This window comes from Manis javanica, chromosome 3, assembly GCF_040802235.1.
Source record: "Manis javanica isolate MJ-LG chromosome 3, MJ_LKY, whole genome shotgun sequence".
NCBI lineage: Eukaryota > Metazoa > Chordata > Mammalia > Pholidota > Manidae > Manis > Manis javanica.
In genome coordinates this window covers 132,444,683-132,465,380 of record NC_133158.1, presented here as the reverse complement: position 1 = coordinate 132,465,380, position 20,698 = coordinate 132,444,683, and the positions used below count along the sequence as shown (strand labels likewise).

General features: G+C 37.2%; 1 protein-coding gene across 2 annotated transcripts in view; it reads right to left on the bottom strand.

Annotated features, from left to right (window-relative positions):
* SPATA16 (spermatogenesis associated 16) overlaps positions 1 to 20,698 on the bottom strand; it is a 212,783-nt gene that overhangs the window by 178,017 nt on the left and 14,068 nt on the right. For both annotated transcript variants that reach the window (XM_037003739.2, XM_073230426.1), the window contains exon 2: positions 12,004 to 12,633. In XM_037003739.2, coding sequence (XP_036859634.2) covers positions 12,004 to 12,615 — 612 coding nt within the window. In that variant the 5' untranslated portion in view covers positions 12,616 to 12,633. The remainder of the gene's footprint in view (positions 1 to 12,003; positions 12,634 to 20,698) is intronic.

The following is a 20,698-nucleotide window of genomic DNA, read 5'->3' as shown; positions in this document are numbered from 1 at the left end:
CTCCTCTCTTCCTTTTTTCCTGTCTAAACTCTTCTCTTGTTATTTGATGGATTTCTTTAGTGTTGTGTTTGGATCTTTTTTCTTTCTTTCTTTCTCTTTTCTGTCTTTCTTCTTTCTTTCTTTTGTTAATCTATTTTAGACTTTAGAATTGTGGTTGTTCAAGGTTCATGGATAGTTTCCATACTATCTACAAGTCTATCTTAAATCTCTTATTACACTAGTTGAAACACAATGTAAAGGTACTTTATTTTTTCTCTCCCCTTCTTCTTCCTCCATCACACATTTTATATTAGGTGTCATATTTTGCACCTTTGTGTATTTCCTGACTAACTTTGTGAGTAGTTGATGTAATTTCATATTTGCTTGGTAATTAATTATTCTACTTTCTTTACTGTGGGTTTATTTTCTGTGGTGACAGTTATTTAGCCTTAGGAGCACTTCCACCTAGAGAAGTCTCTTTAATAGATTCTGTAGGAATGGCTTATTGGTTATGAATTCCCTCAACTTTTGCTTATCTGGAAATTGTTTAACCCCTGCTTCAAATGTAAATGATAATCTTGCTGGGTAGAGTATTTTGGGTTTGAGGCCCTTCTGTTTTCTTACATTAAATATGTCATGCCATTCCCTTCTGGCCTGTAAGGTTTCTGCTGAGAAGTCTGCTGATAGCCTGATGGGGTTTCCTTTGTAAGAGATATTTTTTCTCTAGCTGCTTTCAATACTCTCTCCTTACCCTTGATCTTTGCCATTTTAATTATTGTATGTTTTGGTGTTGTCTTCCTATTGTTCCTTGTTTTAGGAGATCTCTGCACTTCCATGACCTGAGTGTCTATTTCTTTCTCCAAACTGGGGAAGTTTTCAACAATTATTTCCTCAAAGAGACCTTCTGTCCCTTTGTCTCTCCGTTTCTCTTCTGGTACCCCTATAATGTGAATATTGTTCCATTTGGATTTGTAGCACAGCTCTCTTATTATTTTTATTCCTAGAGATCCTTTTTTTTCCCTCACTGTTCCTCAGATTCTTTGTTTTCCTGTTCTCTAATTTTGATTTAATTTAACATCTCCTTTTCATCATCTAGCCTACTTTAAAACCCCTCCATTATATGTTTCATTTCTGATACTGTAGTCTTCAGCTCTGAGTAGCTTTTTTTCCAGGATTTCTATATCTTTGTTGAAGTCCTCCATGAGATCCTGAATATTTCTCTGTAATCTGTGAGCATATTTATGACTTTTTATTTTGAAATATTTATCAAGAAGATTGGTGATTTCAGTTTCATGAAGTCCTCTTTCTGGTGTTTTTTCTTGTGGTTTTGTTTGGACCAAATTCCTCTGCCTTTTTTTTTTTTTTTTAGTGTTTCCTATGGAGTAATTGCTTTATGTAGGAGGCTACCTCTAGTGCCAAGAAGCTCAATTTCTTGTGCAGGATGCAAAGCTGTTGGCATGCAGTGATTGTATCACCTTTCTGTCTTGTTTGTAGTGATCTGAATTCAGGTGGTCTGTGTGGGCCATCTGCTGATTGGGAAACAGGGAGACTACTCAGGGCTGTACCGCTGGAGCTGCTGTGGTAAAGCCGCCTCCCACTGGCCTGCTGTATTGGTGGGGGCTGCAGGAGAGCAGGACCAGTGCCTGCAGGGAGGAAAGAGCTCAGCTGGGAGAGTTTCCTTCCCCCAGCTGTAATGCCTACTTCTTCTGCCAGGTCAGTGGTCTGGGCATGCAGGAAGGAGCCTGAGCCTGGTGCTGTGCCCCTGGAGCTGCTGTGGGTATAGTGACCTTCTGGCTGGCCTACTGTGATGGTAGGGGTGGCAGGTGAGCTGGACTGGCACCTGCTGGGAGGAAGGAGTGGCAGGCTGTGCACCACATGCAGGAGCCTCAGGGCTGCACTGGCAGCCAGGGGGATGGAGCGCCTGAAGGTCCTGAGAGTTCCCAACCTGCTGGGTTGAGAGGGCCTGGAATGTATTGTCCATCTGCCCTTTCTCCTAAGCAGAGAGCTCTGTATAATCTTTTCCCCTCTAGTGCTCCTACCACTGCTAGGAAGTCCTTCAAACTCCCACTTTTCTCTTGTCTTAGGGGGCTGGTAGTGCATGCCTATTTTCCACAAGTGGCTGGAATCTTAGCCTCTCCAAGTGTTCTGCCCATTTTTGCTTCCAGCCCCATCTCCAGAGCACCATGTAATGTGGGTTCATGTTCCCAGAGCAAATCTCTAGGGACAGGTGTCTAGCAGTCCTGGGCTTCTACCCCCTCCCTGCTCCACTTCCCTTCCTTCCACCTGTGGGTTGGTATGGGAGCAGGGTTTGGATCCTGCTGGATCATGGTTTTGCCACTTTATCCTTTTCTTTGAGGCCTTTTCTATTTCCCAGATGTAGGCAGTCTGTTCTGTAGTCTTAGGCTGTTTTCAGGACTAGTTGTATTTGCTGTATTTTTGTGTTTTATGTGATTTGGGGAGGAGGTTTCTGCCTTGCTTCTTACACTGACATCTTTTTCCCAGGAATTCCTCTGTCTGGTCTTTAAGAACATCAAGAGTCTGGCTCTATCTTTCTACCCTTATTTCATGATAATGCTTTCCTTTGGTCTGCCCATCTCTTTGTCGTCCTTCCTCTAGTTCATGCATCTGTTGTCAAGTTCTCAATCCTGCTAGTAATGTTTCTCATCTATCATATTCATTTTCCATCCCCTCTACCCACCTCACTTTTCCACCTAGTTGTTTATTTTTGAGGCCCAGCTAAATTCCTAAATTCGCCCCAAATCTTCTCATCATTTCCATGAATACATAATGCATTTTTATCTGTTTAATAGGGAATAATAATGTTTTCCAGCCCACTGGGTTGTTGTGAGAACTAGAGGAGTTAATATAAAGTGACTTGCACTGAGCTCATGCTTTTAATGTGTACCACAAACCTAACTGAACTTTCCCATCCTAAGCCTTTGTCCTATGGAGCCATTGCACATCACTGAACACTTGCTAGATTTCTAATTGTCTTACAGTTAAAGGAATTCTGTTGAAAGCTTAACTCTAAATTCCTTGAGAACCAAAGTCCTATCATATGATATTCTCTTATCCCATATTACCCAAGTTGATAGAAAGCAGTGAGAAAGTACTCACTTAATAATTTGTGGTTGATTTCTTGTTATAACTTACCCCACAAAATAAATGATTAATTTTGCATAGATTAGTAGCATTGTCATTATCATCACCATTATCAACTGAAACAAGTACTCCATAAATTATTTATTTCTAAATATAAAATATAATTTGTTAGTGGCATTAAAGTATGTCTGAGTCCAATGTTCTAGGTACTCATAATGATTCATACAAAATATGGGAAACACAGGCAGTATGCGAAAATCTGTTTCCCTTTTTGTTAGGTCCTGCCTATACATCCTATTGTCTGATAGCAACAGAATTATCTCCCAGATGGAAATGAAATCTTCTCTATTTTACAGCATGTCAAATGAGGCAACAGATAAATTAAACAAATAATTAGATGCTGAAATAAGAGAATTCTCCTCTCTTCCAGATAATTTGAATCAATGAGTAACCACAAGCTCACTTCGCATTAAATTTCTGTGAACAATTCAAGTGGATCTCATCTACTCAGTAACTGTAGACTCTAAACCTCACAATATGTTCTGTTTGAAGGTTGGATAAGGGTGGCGGAAATAGAGAGGATTGCTTTTTAAATTTTATCTGGCTTTGGAAGACTTGCAATAAATCTGAAAAGTTGGAGAGTGGGAGAAATGTTGGGCAACATTATCCAATATTTAAGAATCATCTTATTGTGTGTGAACCTCACCGTGTAGTCATCAAATTGAATTAAAATTTAGGGTTGTATAAGACTTTGATGATGACTGAGTTGGTTGGTTTCTGATTCACAATAATGCAAACGGAGTTAACTACATTTAAAAACTATACTAACATTTATGTCCCTTGAATCAAACCTATAATGACCATCTATAAACTAAGGAATGATCTGGTTCATTGAAAAGATCTTGCTCAGCTTCCTATGGATTAATAATTTGCTTTTCATGAAGTTATCACCAATAGAAAGAATTTAGTGTTTCAGAGACACATACTAACTAAGCACTGACTGAAGTTTAGTATCAATCTATTTTTTAGTGTTTATAGGAAAGTAGTCATTAAGTTCATTTGTTTTTTAAGTGAATATAAGATTATTTGAAGTGGAAATTTCCAAAGAGTAAATTTTCATGACAATGACATTTACATTTTTCTTGATGTTTTTTAACAGCTTTACAATGTTTAGATATTATTTCTCTTAATTCCCTTTAAAAAGGCACATATGAGTTAACACCTACTGTAGGTGATTTTATAAAAATGGAAGTGATGAACATTTGGTGTGCCAGCAGTTCTCAGCTGTTAGCTGCTAAATAAAAATGACCTGGGAACTTAAAAATACCAATACCCAGGCATGGTTATGGTTCAGGCATCCATATATATGTAAATAGGTCTCTTAGTTGATTGTATTTATGTAAGGAATCCATAAGGTTCATAATATTTTTTATGGAATGACATTCTTTCATTTGTAAAATTATAAAAATTACAGTATAGTCTCACTTATTGAAAATTCTCCCATTCAGCCCTCTCCCCATGCCCTACCACTATGGAAAAACTCAGTTTCCGTGAGATAGCCAGTGCCTGCCTTGCAACCCTCGCTTGCCTCCTCTTTCCACTCTACCCTCCTTTTGATTCTGCCCATAAGCTCTCCCATGTTATGGGCTCTGAGTACAAGTAAGAATTCGTGCTCCTTTCCTTGCTGTGTCAATGGCTGCCCTCGTGCAGGAAAGGGAGGGGGGCTTACCATGAGTCAGATGAGGCAGAGGATGCACGTGCAGGGGAGCCAGGGCCATCTGACTAAGAAGCCTTGAGGATAATAGGGGCCCTTCAAATTGAGGAATATTCTTAGACATTCTTCCCATTTTCCATCTCTTTTTCATAATACTCAACCTAAAAATATTGTGTTCTTTTAATCAATAATCAACTCTTCTTTGTGTACCTTAAATCTTTTCATCTTTTTGATTCCGCTGGGGTAGGGATGGTGACCACTGTAATTAATTAAATTATACTGAAATACATGAGAAGTCCTCTAATTGTCCACTTGAAGGACATATTTAAGGAAAAAACACTTTATGATATAAACAATAATAACACACTAAACTAAAAATTTAAAAAATACATGACCTGAAAATGCCTGAATATTTATCTGAAGAAAATGAAAACACTAATTTGAAAAGATAATATGCACCCCTATGCTCATTGCAGCATTATTTACAATAGCCAAGATATGGAAGCAACCTAAGTGTCCATCAACAGATGAATGGATAAGGAAGATGTGGTGTGTATATATACATGTTGGAATATTACACAGCCATAAAAAAGAATGAAATCTTGCTATTTGTGACAAAATGGATTCACCTAGAAGGTACTATGCTAAGTGCACTAAGTCACACAGAGAATGACAAATACTATATGTTTTCACTTATTCATGGAATCTAAAAAACAGGACCTTATTCTTTGTCCCTAATCTCTGGCTTCTTGAGGGCACAAAGTAAGTTTTATTTTTATTTGCATACCCTGCATCTAGCACTATGTCAGGCTGAAACAAACAGTAAATGTTAGTGGTATTAACATACTTTTTACTTATAATGGCAAATTCTGTTTTTCTAGAGATTTTTCTTATTTAACTAGTATTCAATTATAGTGATATACCTAATTTTATTATTTTATTTTGAGATTGAGAGACATTAATTTTGTATTTTCCTACTATGTAAATTTGCCACCATTTAAAAAATTTATCATTAAATACTTGTTAGCTATGTTATCCTGTATGGAACAAAAATGGCAGCAATCAAGTTAAAAACTGAATTGTTTTATCCTGAACATATACAGTTCAGCAGTCAGTTTATACCTGACCAATAAGGAAAAATGAACTATTTTTAGCATAACAATTTGTGCATATAGTGAAAGCTTATTATTTGTCAGAAGCAGTGAACAGTTGAAAATTGTGTTGGATTTAGATCACTGCTTCTGAAAGGGGAAACAGGGTAGAAAGCATGCATTATTTTGGCTCCTTGCTTTGAATTTCAAATATTGTTAAAAGAACACTATAAATATTTAATGTTAATCAAAGGGGAAAAGGGATATGGATTAAAACAATGATGATAAACACAGAATAGGGCAAAATCCTTTGCGGTACTAAACTTAAGTTAAATACATACTGTAAAAGAAAATGCAGTACTTGAGAAGTACAATGACAACCTGTACATGAATTCTGAGTTCGTGTTTTTCAACAAGCAATCCTATGTGAAAACACGTTGTGGTTGGGCATTAGTTATTATCACTTCAAATTAACAGTGCTCTAAGAGATTAGAGAAGTTGCTTAAAGTCACACAGCATTGGGAGTCAGAAGGAGCATCAAATACAGATAATCTGACTTCAAATTCAGCACTCCATCCATCTGGACCCATGTGACCACCTAGGGCTATGTGAGCTAGATATACAGGAGTCCTGACAACTAGCTTGCTAATGGGGGCAATGGCATGCATTTTCAGCCATACCAGTGCTGTGGTATAAATCTTTGCTACTCAAATTGGTCCTGGACCAGCAGCAAGGACATCATTTGGGAGCTTATTTGAAGTGAGGCGTCTGATTCCCCATCACAAACCTAATGCATCATAATTTGCATATTTAATAATTAATAATATTTCTATACAATTTCCTATACAATATTTAAACACTTTAAAGTCTGAAAACAAATTGTAAAGAATTCCAGATGTGAAATCAGGGCCCCAGAATTCATTCTAAACCCTGCCACAAACTACCTGTGCCACTTTAAGTTTTTTTTAACTTTACAGAGCTTCAGTTTCTTTATTTGTAAAATGGAGATAATAATATCTGTCTTTGAGGGTTATTGTGAGGATTATTTGAATAAAAGGCCCTAGACCCCAGCAGAGGCTTAAGAAATGCATACTGAATACATATGCAAATCCACACATGTGTAAAAAGACAGACAATCTGGTGAACTTCTGATTTCTTGATTATGTTGCACTAAGAATTATGTGTGTTAGAATACATTTAAATTAAGCCTTCTGGGATGTCCACATTTTCATGCCCTAGGGATTTGCTACAGAATTATTCTCAGCAGAGCAATTATAGGTGAGGCTGCCCTGTAATAAGATATCTTTGCTACTTCATTAAATAAACCCCCTTGGATGGGCTCCAAAATGGACCTGCCTCATACCAAATTCCATTACACTGGAAGTAATCTCATAAGAAGGCCCTGGTTCAGGATCAGTCATTCTGGATACCTGACGTTTACCATAAGGGGAATGTGTTCTAGAGCAGTGATTCCCAAAAGCTGGTTCTCACAGCAATGCTTTACTGACTCAAGGGGAAATAAAAAAATAAAGACAACTTAGTTAACTTTTCATAAAATTAAAATATAATCTATTTAAAAATATCCTTCATTCTGAGAGTATGCCCTTTCTACTTTCTTTCTCTTTGGCATTAAGCTGATTCATATTTTTATGAAATGATGGTGATTTCTGTAATGTTATTGCACAATGAATATTCAATGACATCCCTTCTCCCCGCAACATTTTTTTTTACAGTGCCTTTACATCCAAATATACTGAATCATTGTTATAGAGGAAACTGGTTAAAAGGAAATTCTTTCCTATGGAATTAGTGAGGGTCATAGACCATTTTAAGTTAGGGAGCAAGCTGCAATTTTTTAACTGGAGGGGGAAAGTCTATTAAATGTCCGCATGCCAGAGTGCAATGCTCCTCCAACTGCAAAGTGCACAAGAACCACTTGGGATCTGTCAAAATGCACATCATGATTCTGCAAGTCTGGCACAGTCCAACATTCTGTTATTTTGAACAAACTCACACTTAGAGTAGCAAGAGCATAGTGGTTAAGCTGATGAGCTCTCAACCAGACCACTGCGGTTCAGCTCCTGGATCTACCACTTCCAGCTGTTGACCATTGAACAAGTTACGGAACATGTCTAACCCTTAGTTTTGTCATTAGTAACAAAAGAATAATCATAGTCCCATTTCATGTGTTTGTTATGAGAATAACATGGAATAAGGAATGTGAATATTCCCAGGAGGGAGTACCTGACACATAGAGCTCCATAAATATGAGTTATTCCTCTAATTTCACAAATCAGTGATGAGTGCCAAGATATTAAAAAAGGATCAACACCTCAAGGGGTTCCTCAGTGATGACATCAGAAGAATTGAGAGTTCCAGTTGGTAAGGGATAAGCTGCATTCTGCCTTCATTGGCTGGTTCTGTGGAATTGTTTGAAGCTGTGAATTTTGAAGAGTATGTATAGATCTATTCAAGTCCAAAGGAAGCCTCTTAATTACTAAGCTCCTATGAGTAAGGTTGAGCTGATGGTATTGTTTAGGTTGCATGTCACACACTTAGAAGAACCTGTGATGACTTTTTTTTTGAGAGTCTTTCCTATTAGTAACAAGAAAAACCTCTTAAGTTTTCTTATAGGTTTTTATTAATAATTATTCTTTTCCCCATGAAATTGCAGCTAGAATGTTTATTAATCTCACCCTACTTTTTGACAGATAAGCCATTTATTGAAAATAATATGTATTGCCTAATGTGCAAATACAACTACATGAGGCCAGTGACCTATATTTTTCCTTAAAGAACCCTACTATTTTTATAATGGATGAATTCATATAGTTGTCCTTTAAATTACAGGGAACAGTATCTAGGCATGAAATGTGATTTAACGTGAATTTGTATTTTAACCTTTAGCTTAAACTTTTGCCCTATTGGTGTGACTTCTGATGTGAATATAAACACAAGAGCAAAGATTGATGAGTCGAACACAAAGCTGAGGACTAGTCTTACCTACATAACTTGTTTAACTTTATATAGTAAAAGTAAAGCATAGAAAAATAAATTATTTCATCAAGCTCATTTAAATAAATGTCTTCTGTGTTCTGAAATCCTGAAAGATTAAAGTTGACTGCTTTTTGGAAGCTAAACTGTTGTCTCCTAAATCACTGCATACTATTTTATCTTAATCATTATAAAATATTATTATACATTTACCTTGACTTCATTATGAAAAGAAAAAGAGTTAGTACTTTGTCAAGAGCACAAGGAAACAAGCATATAAGCAGAATACTCCTAAAGGATTTTTAGATGCACTGGAAATTATCATGTCAATTAATAGTCACAAATTTTCAGGGCCTTTTCATAGTTTTTACTTTCCTGTTTATTTTTTGTGGTCTTATCCTTACCCACCTACAGCTTTCTGTGTACTTCTAAAGCTGTCACTGCATCCCCATTTGGCAAGCATTTTGTATGCCTCACAGTGCCTCCTAGGTAATAAGCACTCTGCGAGAAAAAATTGCCAGTCATCCTTAAATATTTGCTCTCCCCTTCTTCCTAAGTAATAGGACTCCTAAATGTTAGGACCATCTGGAATAAATACTGTATTTTTCAGCCTCCCTTGTAGGTTTATGTGGCCACATGATTTGGGGTCAATGAAAGCAAAATGGAAATGGTGTGTGCAACTTCCGCGAAGTGTGCTTAGGGGGCCACGGGATGTCTCTCCCTTCCCTTTTCCCTTTCTGGCTGGCTAGAATGTGGACAGGATGACACCAGCTGGAGCTGCCACTGTGGATCATGAGGTCAAAGCTACATCTTGAGGAACAAAATAGAATCTGGGACCCTCATGATAATATTACACCAGTGATTGACCACTTATATTTCTGTGAAAGAAAAATTAGCTTTTCTCTTTCTTTAGACACTGTTATTTTGGGTTTTCTGTCACTTGGCAGCCAAACCTAATCCTAACTTACATACGCTGAAATACTTGTTGATGCCTCTCTTTCGGGTGTGATCCTCATCGTTATGCCTTGGTCTCTGTCATCGATTCTATCTTCCACAAAGTTATGTTAGGACTTAAGGAAAAGAGAGAGATGCATTCAATAATCCCTCAGAACACTCAGTATTGAAGACATAAAATTAAGTTAAATTCAGGAGGAGAAAGGGTTAAAGAGGTTAAACATCTCTTCTATTCCCAGTACTCTGGTTTATTAAGAGACGTTCTCGTTGAGATTTCAAAGTTAACTCCCAAGATAATGAGACAAAAGCTAGGCCAGATGTCTAAGCTAAGTTTTGGTCTCAAAATAATTACCTTTGTTAATTACCAGTAATTAGTGTCAGCATCCAATGCTTTCCTAAAAACCCTTGGCAGGTGATTTGGGGGAAAAGAAAGACGGAGAGAGAAGGACAGAAAGCCAGAGAGAAACGAAAAGGGAGGGAGGGAAGGAGGAGTGAGGGAAGGTGCAGGAGAGTCGAATCATCAGAATTTTCCAGTACAGTTACATCTTGGGGTCATTAACACCCGATTCAAATTTTACAATTTTGAACACTTGGCTGTAATGAAAAAACTGGATATTTTCTTACAGTGAATGCAGATAGCTTTTGATTCTATATCCATTTGCTTCTGTATCTTTTGCTTCAGATATCTATTTGCCTTCAGACTTAATCTGAAGTTTTATCCTTCCTTATTTTATGTCTCTCTCTTTTCATTGCCAAAATGACTATTTTTATCTATAAAATTACATCTTTAATCCTGTTCCACACCCACCCCCCTCCCCCAAAATTTTCAGCTAAAAGTGACCCTAACAGAAGTGCCCAGGGCTCTTCCTGGAGTTTTTCTTTAGCATCTTTTTCTTAGCCAGAGGCTTCTGGTCTTTAGCTCAGAGGACTGCAGAGGGCTCTTACTGGTTTGTGGATAACAATATTTTGTGCACTTTCTACATAGTTCAGAGTTTACATAGTACATCACTCTGTTTTTCTTTGTATGGATGACCATTTATGAGGACAAAAATATTTATAGATGGAGCTATTTGTGCACTATCTCATCACTTCATGTCTCTTTGGGCCTCCTTTTTGTGATTAGAGTTTCTTTTTAAATATTTAGGGGCACCACTGTCTGGTAGTGTTCATTAGTAATTCATTGTAGATGTGGTCACTTTAACCTGCAAGTAACAGTGGAAATGATACTTCACTCTTTACCTCTCTGTCACAAACATCTCACACTTGCCTCTAGCCCATGCCCTCTCCCACTGCCAATCAATCATTTCTATTCAACCATTTACTGCTTAGTCTCCCTCACCAGGTGTTAGAGGGAAGAGACAATGTCCTAACTAATTTTTTATATATCCAGTGGCCACCAGGCGTACATAGAAGGCACTGAAATATTTTTTTGTAATTAATGAAATGTGCACTCACCAGTATTTCCAGACCAATGGGCCTTTTGGTTATACACTTTGGTCCTCTTAAAGTTTCAGTAAATCATAAGATGGAACAATATTTCCCACTACCTATTTTGTGTTTCAGTGGTGATTCTCAAGTTATTTTAGTCCATGAGCTATTTCTCTATGCCAAGATATTGACCAAATAACCTGCTTGCAGAGGGAAAAATAATTACAAAGTTCACTAGAATGGGAAGGAAAATAAGATTTGATAATAAAATGGTGTTATTTTGTTTTTTAAAAATATCATTTATAAATTTTCAGCCCATGCTAAAAAATAAAGATGGTTATGTTTAATTATGAAGACTACATAGCAAAAGGGGACAATTCTTACATTCATTAACTGCCTATTTCTAGAAATCTATATTCTACCCACCACTGCTGTAATAAAACTTTATGGCTTTTATAAGTATATATCTACATTACAAAACCAATTACATTATTTTATATGTTACCATTCACTAGAGGGTTTGTTAATGGAGAGAAAGCATGAAGCATGCTTTTGGGGTGATTTCTATATGTCAGGTGTACACAGTCACATTAATTTGCAGGCAACTCTTATTTGCTTTATATAATCTGGAAACTGTGCAATCCTGATATTCAGTATTTTCACCCAGAGCCACTCAATGGAATTACTACTTTCCATTTCATAGCTTCCTGTCCCCAATCTATATTTTCTTTAATCCCCTACCTCCAGTGCTGTTCTGAACTGTCCCGCTGCCACAGCATATTTCTTTTGTCTGTAGCAAGATCTGGCATCCTTTAAGGCTGCCTGGAGCCATTTGTCAATCTGAGGCCGAAAACTGGAATTAGGAATGCACAAAGGGTCTATGATTTTAGCAGCCTGGCATGTGGGCTGAATCTCAGTGGACATGAAGGATTTCACAAACTCATAGCTCACATCCTCTTCATCAACATACACCAGCTTGGCCTCCACCTCCAGGATTTTCTTTAGGGGAATGCGAGGTAGAGTTACGGTGATCATCGGGCTGTCAAGTTCTGTTTTCTTGGCCTTTTTCTTTCCGGATGGCTTTTCTTCACCTTTTGCCTTCCTTTTAAGGGTCACTTTCTCTAAATAATTGTTTTGTTTTCCTTTGATGCTCTTTGCCGTTCTTTTTCTTTTGACTGTAATTTCTACTTGTTTATCTTCACAGTTTTTCTTAATCTCTTGTGGCATTTCCAGGATGCTGGATGGGTTTGCTGAGGTGGACATCTTCTTGCTTGTGTCTATCATTGGAACAAGCTGATCAGAATAGACCCTATTTACTGTTTTCTTCAACCTTCTTCTGCTACCTGAATCCATTGGCTACCCCTGAAACTCCTGTAGGGGTGAGGAGAAGGAAAATAATTAAAACAGTATTTTGAAATTCCAGTGGCTTAACACTATAATCAAATTCATTTAAAACACTGTTGTATTAATTTGAAGTGTTTATACCCTTAAGGCAAAAATGTATATATATCATCTATTGACTATTTTATCAGAAAAGTATATATTTCAATCTCAAAACTCACCAAGAATTTCATGAACACACATTTAGACAATGTCTTAACAAATAATCATCTATAGCTGGACAACACTGAATGAACATTTTTATGGGGTGCCCAAACTCATTTAATAGCAAAACCTTATACATAGCCACTAAGGACAAAAAAAAAAAAAAGAAACAGTCCATCTTGATATTAATTTCCTCAGAAAGGCAGGTGGTCTAGAACTCATTATAAAATATACTGCTAACCTGCATAATAGACTTGGGAGTCTAAAGAAACCACAGCTGCTGCCTCTGAAAAGCTTCCAGAAGTGTTCTAAGTGCAATGTCTCCTCAATTTGTTTATTCCATTGCTAATGAAAAATCCAAATTTAAACAGCTTTAAAGATAACTATTACTCAGAACTGACTTAAAAGCAGAACATGACCTTCAACCTCACATTAATGTGACCCATATATTCATCTAAGTCTATTATATTAATGTTTTTGAAGCAATGGTATCAATACTGTGCAATATATGATGTCACCTTTTCCTAAAACTAAAGTTCCAAAAATATAATAGTGAACAGTCTTTTGATCCAAAGGTTTCTACATACTATCTTTAGATTAGTTTCAAAATACAAAATGTTGTAAGAGCTAATGACTACATAGTATGATAGGTTTTTATTTTTTAAGATTCTTTCACCTACCATATTATGTCCTAGAAACAACTCTGTGGGGTAAACAGGAATAAGGACCACATTTTTCAAAGAAACTATGCAAGGTTAAGTTGCTTATGCAAGTCATGCTGTTGGTCATTAGCTTTTCTTAATCTCTTTATAATAGAACCTGAATTGCTTTTTCCTCCCTAGGACTTCCACTCACTACCTCCTAGCCTGGGTACTTTTCCTATTGCATGGTGTTCCTTAGGATAGCTAATAGCCAGTTTTTATTAGACACACAAAGACAAAGTGCGAGAAAGAAGGGCTGAGTACGACAGTGACATAACAATGAAGTAACAGCTAACATTCTTGCTTCTTTTCATCTACCACAGGGACAGTGCTGACCGAAGGCAAAGTTGAGTAGCTTCTCAAAGCTTATGATTTTGTTAATGTTGTTGATTATTTTCATTTGTTTGTTTGAAAGACAGCAGGTTGCCCACAGAAAACCTTTTAAACAGCCGGAACTGTCCAGTAATTCTTATGGACAGTAAAGGAAGAAACAGAACTGTACACATGCTTCTTACCTTTGAGGCAATTTCCTCCCACCCCCACTGTACATCTGTGTCATCAGAAAAGGCTTAGATCAAACATGGACATATCAAAATATCTACTGTGATGGTCTATACTATCTCACTGGAAAGATCAAATTTCAATGATTCCAATGAAGCTAACTTGGATATTACTTTGCAAAAGCTTAATACTAGAATAATATTTCCCCAGTGCTTTATATTGACATATCAGAGATCTGTGTCTATGGAGTTGGGGGGATACCTAAAAGAATAAAATATTGCCAGTCTTTTTGCTCAATACTTAAGGAGATCATCGTGGTTGGGAATCAGAGACTTCATAAACACTGCTCACTTCAGGTTAAGGCCCTGTTTTCTTTCCTTTCTTGGAATCATTGCTAGCATCCAATATATCTATTGGACCATTAATGTGGCGAGTCAGAGTGGTGAGGGGAAAAGTGTCTCGGCCATCACTCTATTTTATGTGGGCTCTTGTGTCACATATGATTTGGATTGAGTAAAGGTTAGCTACAGTCCTTGAATTAAGATCTCTAGTGGATGGACACTCAGGATATGCATCCGTAGCAGTAAGTTTTTTCAGTAGCAGAAATGCAAAAATGGAATCAGCACAACTCCAACGCCACACATGTACACTGTATTTTTTTTTAAGTGTCACATGAAATTTTGAATAAACTTCATTTACCATGGTGTGGCTAAATGCCAAAAGAAGCTTTATTCCTATGAATATTATGGAAACTATGTTTATGTTTCCTCCTTGGTCCAACCGTATCTGTGCAGCAAAAGAGATGTACAATTCTTTAAACTTGTTTAAAGCTCAAAATATCTGATTTTAAGGATTTCTGATTCATATTCATTCTTACAACCGACTGCAAACATACAGACAGGAAATGCCAGTGGGTGAGTTATCCCCAGTTTTCCATGGTATTATCTCCCAGGTTTCTTTTCTAAACTCTCTCTTACTCCAATACAAGTGGTTAAAATGTGCCAGGATTCCTGTAATTGACCGTAGCTGGTAACATTTTTAGCATCTGCAGCAGCAATACTTATTTCTTCTACATTTACTTCATCTCTCTTGAACACATGTAAATATAGACTTTTCCTTACAACCCCTTCTTCGAGAAGGTAATCGCTTCTTCCTCCCACCCCTCCCTTCCTCCGCCTGATGTTCCTTGACACTGCCCCACTTGAATCTCCCTTCCAGCTGTCCGCCAGCCCTCCCCACATCTTTTTTCTTTTTAAGAAAGAAGGTATTACTGCCTTTGAGAAACAGGCTTCTGGGTATTTCTGCATCAGTTCTCAAACCTCCCTATAGAAATCATAATTTTGGTCTTCAGCACAGATTTGTACAAAAAATAATAATAGAGAGGGAAAATTGTGCGAGGTACATAGAACATGCAGGGGAAATAAATTTGCAAGCAAATGTTTTGTTTTCAAACATCTGGAAGATCAATGATTCCAAATTTACCCCAAACAATAATTCAGGTCCCCTCGAAAACTCAGAATGAATATTCTCATGTCTAAGAGCAACCTAAAGTGCAGGCAAAAAAGCAGGGCCAAAACCAACAACATTTTTCAGGGTTGGTTACAAATCGGGTGACTTCAGCTTCAGATTTAGAGCCTGTTCTTTACAAAAATTGTTGCATCTCTATAGAAGCGTTATGAAACTGCTCACTTATAGCTTCTTAAAATATTATGGGGCTCCATTTAAATAATCTGGAACACAAGGCCTTTCACCACTAAACCCAAGGTATGCTTCCAGATTCGTTTAGCACTCCTTTCTGTGAACTGCTCTGAAGTCAAGCTGCACTTCTTGTTACTTCCAAAAGATACTTATTTTTAGTCTGCCTACTAAGAATTCTTCATCTTCTCCTTCCCACCTCATTTTACCTGTTCAAACTTAGCCAGGAGTTATCCATCTCTCTCTCCTCAGGATTCTGACAGCATTTAGAGTGCTTACTCTCTATGTTACAGGTACTACATGAATGATAAACTCCCTAAAAGCAGAAACATGCTTTACTTATTTTGACATTAGTTCAATGCTTTACAGAGAGCAAGCATTCAATAGATGCTGATCAATATGGATACACTGAATCAAAGGCTAATTTACACATATTGAGCAACAAAAATTGGGTTTTTCTAAAGGTATGGCCTGTAACTTTATAGAAGTAATTGCTGAGATGTTTTGCTCTATAGTGTTTTGTTTTGTTTTAAATTTAGTCCTGGATAAAGTACATTTTCTTCTTTGATAGTTCAAGTGAATCATGTACCAACTAGATTTAAACTATCAACCTCTTCATATTTTTTTAGTAGTCAAATTGATTAACCTGACATTAGTCAGTGTTCCTGAGGCACTGTTACACTTTAATCATTACTTCAATAAAAATACTTTTAGAGGAAACTGTTAGACAACCATTATGTATGTCACAGAAGTAGTCACTGATAACATTCTGTAAAAATGCCCATTCTTTAATTTAGAAGACAATGCTGTAAAATTGATTTCCTCATAAAAACATGCCTTAAAAAAAGATCTCCAGAAAATACTGACATGAAACAGTAGAACAATTGTCAAGGTTTTATTATAAATACAGGTATAAGAAACAAAGAGAGGTTAATGTTCAATCATGGGGTAACCATTTAAAATGCATTCAGCAGATTTTCAACACACATTTTTTTTTCAAGCATTTCATCAAGCATTCTGTTCTAGATTGGAGTTTCTATTGCTTCATAGATAAAATCGGTGGTTTACATGGCTATTAGTGCCACAGATTATTTATTAGAATTTCAATTGAAATAGGCAGTTCAAACATGGGCAATTCAGAAAAAGAGAACTTTAAAATGTGCTCTGAAACATTCAACATCGCAGTTGCTATGGTTTTCTTTCTTAAAAAAAAAAAAGGAAAAGGATCTAATTTTAACTTGCTGTTAAATGTAACCAGAGAGATATTATGATGAAAAACATCTTGCTTGTTAGTCCACTAGCTCACTTTGAAATTTTTAGAAACACACTACAAAATATTTCTTTAATCCCCAAATTGCTCATTGAACACCTCCGGAGAGCAGTGCACTGTGCTAGGTCATAGAAAGGAAGCCAGGGACGGCTGAGACAGGACCTCACTGTTCCAGAGCTTGCAGCCGGGGGCAGGAGCAGAGGATGGGGAAGGGGAACGACAGGTAAATAACTTTATACAGAGGGCTCATTCTCTCATCAGATGATGAAATGTTGGAGAGGCAAAAATGTATCACAGTCCTTTTTCTGTACGTCTATTTCCTTCAGAACCTGGAAGGCAACAGGCCCCAACTCATATTTGTTACTCAAATGATTGCACTACTGAGGCGGTACCACGGTGGCAATAATGGATGTGCTTCTGTGAGAATGGGAGACTGGTGCAATTTCGAGAGATTGCTTTTTTAGAAGGGGCAGAATGAGAGGTGTCCCTATACAGGCAATTTTTCTTCTCTTTTATCCAAATACCCAAAGGAATGGAATGATAATGTACCATTATGAAAGGGAGAGTGAATTCACAATGATTATTAAGACATATAAAATAAAACATACCATGTAGTTATGTCAGTAACAACAGGTACTCCCACTTAACAAAGTTATCTCACTGGATTATCCCATTTGTTCCTTACAATTCTTTTGCGTAAGTACCACCACCCTCATTTTACTAGTGAGGAAATGAAGGGGTTAAAAACTTGAAAGATATCACCACGGGCGTTTAATTCCTCTGCTCTGCACCATTATATGATTGGGATTTGTACTTTTCCTGCCTTATATTTTTTAAAATTTAATAACCAGGTATTTAACTTTACTGCTGTTTTACCACATGAAACTCCATTTAAAAAGGCAACAAGAAGATTGGCACTTTCTGATTAAAAGTATATGAACAAAATTTGTTGAGAAAAGGGTTTGATTTTAGTTTAGTTTTTTTTTTTAAATAAAATCGAGTTAGTTAGCTGCAAGCTTAAATATGGCCCTGTTATATTCTAGCAGCCATTAAATTCAGAAAAAATCACGTGAACATTAAACTTCTACATGAATGGATTTCATGAATTTCAAATTTGAAATTACCAAACCATTTGGTGATCACCAAATGGGAACAATGGGACCAAGTCGCTGTGCTTCTTTGTACCTGGTAGACTGTGAACACCTTTCACATTGCAATAAAGAGCTTTAGAGCGAGACTTAATTAGGAATTATGTAGTTGAAAAAGCATTCATTCAATTTGAAGTTGTAAGAAAAGTTTACTTATTTACCCCATGTTCTAGGAAGAAATTATTCAACTGTTCTAAACTTTATTTTCCTCCTCTGGTAATGGCAGTGATTGGATACAGGGGAATCAGGTGAGAGAATCAAATGAGATAGTTTATGGAACAGTAGATAAATTAACAGAAGAGGTGAGGTAAATTACCCACGCCACCTCCTTGAATATCTCTCTGCTATTTCAAAGGCTTAGACTTATTTCTGGATCCCCCGTCTCCAGCCTCTCAGTGACTGTGCTCTCACAGTTGCCACCTTTTCATGTTACCTCTTCTTCTCTTGCTTAATTCTCCTGATTAGGTGTGCAATGATATAGCAACACCTTTAAGAAAAACAAGCACACTCCCTTGCCTCCACATCTCCTTCCCGATGCTATCCCCAGCTGCTACTCCCATCTACTGGGAAATGCCTGAACATAGCTTTTCATACTGTCTCTACATTTCATCACACATTCTCTTCCCAGTCCAGTCTCTTCAGACTCAGTCCCTAGCATTCTGCTAAGACCACTCTTGTACAGTTCACTGGTGGCTGTCATGTAGCCACCCCAGGCTGTCATCTGCCAGACCTTTTGGTGTCATATGGAACACTTTCTTCTCACCTTGTATGGCACCATACTCATCCTAGTTTCCTATTATTTCGCTGGCTATTTATTCTTAGTCTTCTGGGTTGCCTTTTGTGTGCCATCCAAGAGCTGAAGCCATTTCTTTTCTCCAACTAAATTCTCTCCTTAGGTGATTTGTCCAATCCTATAGCTTTAAATACCATTATGTTCTCTTTGCTCCTAGTGTTACAACTCTCACCCTTATGTACTCCCAGAGCTTCTCAATTGTATACCCAGCTGTTTATGTGACATCTCTACTTGGATGATCTAATTTGCACCTTAAAATTAGCAAGCCCAGAACAGATCTCTAAATGCCCATCTCCTCAAACTTCCCCTTTCCCATTCTTCCTCATTCCAGTGAATACCCTCCCCCACCCCATATCTCTTCAGTTGGTCAGTGCAGAATTTAACAAGTTTCTTTGATTCCTGTCTTTCACTTAACTCCCATCCTTCCACCCATCATGGGGTCTTGCTCTTTCTTTCAAAGGTATACCTCTCTGCATATCCATGACATATCCAGGCCCCATGATGTCCTGCCTAGATTATTGCAGTTGCTTCCTCACACCCAGAAGTCCAAGTTATCCTTTTAAATGACAATCAGATCCCTCCACTTTCTTGCTTAAAACCTTTCAATGGCTACCCATAAGCCCTAGAATAGAATACAAATCCTTTATGCCTCTGCTCTCTCTGAAAATTCATTTACATGTCTTTCCTCCCTTGCCTACTACGTCCCATCCATCTGGCTTTCATCTGGCTTTCATCGTGTTCTGCTAAATTAGCAAGTGCATTCCCACCTAGAGCCTTTGTGTTTGTTGGGCTGGAATATTCTCTCCACTGTTTTTCATGTTATTTAGATCACAGTTTAAAAGTTTGTTCCCAAAGAAACTTTCTGTAATAACGGAATCACTCCCCAGTCATGCATCTACTTTAAATCTCGATACCATTTATCACAGCGATATTTACTTATGCATATTTCATTAACATCTATTGTCTTCACCAGAACATAAGGTCTGTGAGAGAATCCACCTTGTGTGCCTACTTCACTGCTATATATTCAGAATGTGCTTGACACAGAGTAGGTTCACAGCAAAGGTTTGTTGATAAATGGATGATTGTACCTTATTACACATTTAGTGAAGAATTCAATATTACCTTTTTTTTTCTTGCTGCCCTACATTACAAAAGATTAGACAGTTTAGTTAGGAGTCACCGAAATAGGAGCTTTTCACAAAATAGCTTCACAATGGAAAGCTTCTCCAGGCACTGTGACATCCTGAGTCCTCCTTTCTTGCTTTTTTTCCCCCTATTTTTATTGTTTTCTATTCCAAGTCAGTATTTATGGTACACCACCGTGTTCTCTTTTATTTTAATCTTTGTTAGGTAGTAAATAATTTCTGATTCTTTGTTGACATAAAGTATTGCTCATATAGAACCAAAAGCATCAGGAATATCAGACATTTTGGGGAAAGTGATAATGGTAAAATTTACTATCTTTAGAAATGTTGTCCATGAGGACATAACTAACTGTACTTCTCTAAACTCCTTAATCTAATTTGACTGTAAAAACAGTAACTCATTTGCCGTGGCAGGACTATGAGGGCAGGGGAAGTAAGGTTTCAGTGTATCTCAGAGATCTTTGGCTACATTTCTTCCTGGAACATAAATGCAATCAGCTTGTCAAATTCATGGGTATCCTGAGAGAAAGTTTGAGTCTTGTTCTGTTTCTTTGCAAACATTACTCTGTCCTTGTATTAAAGTGATCCAAGTTTCTATTTACTTAAGAGGCTGAGACTGTGGAGATGTGTAAAGA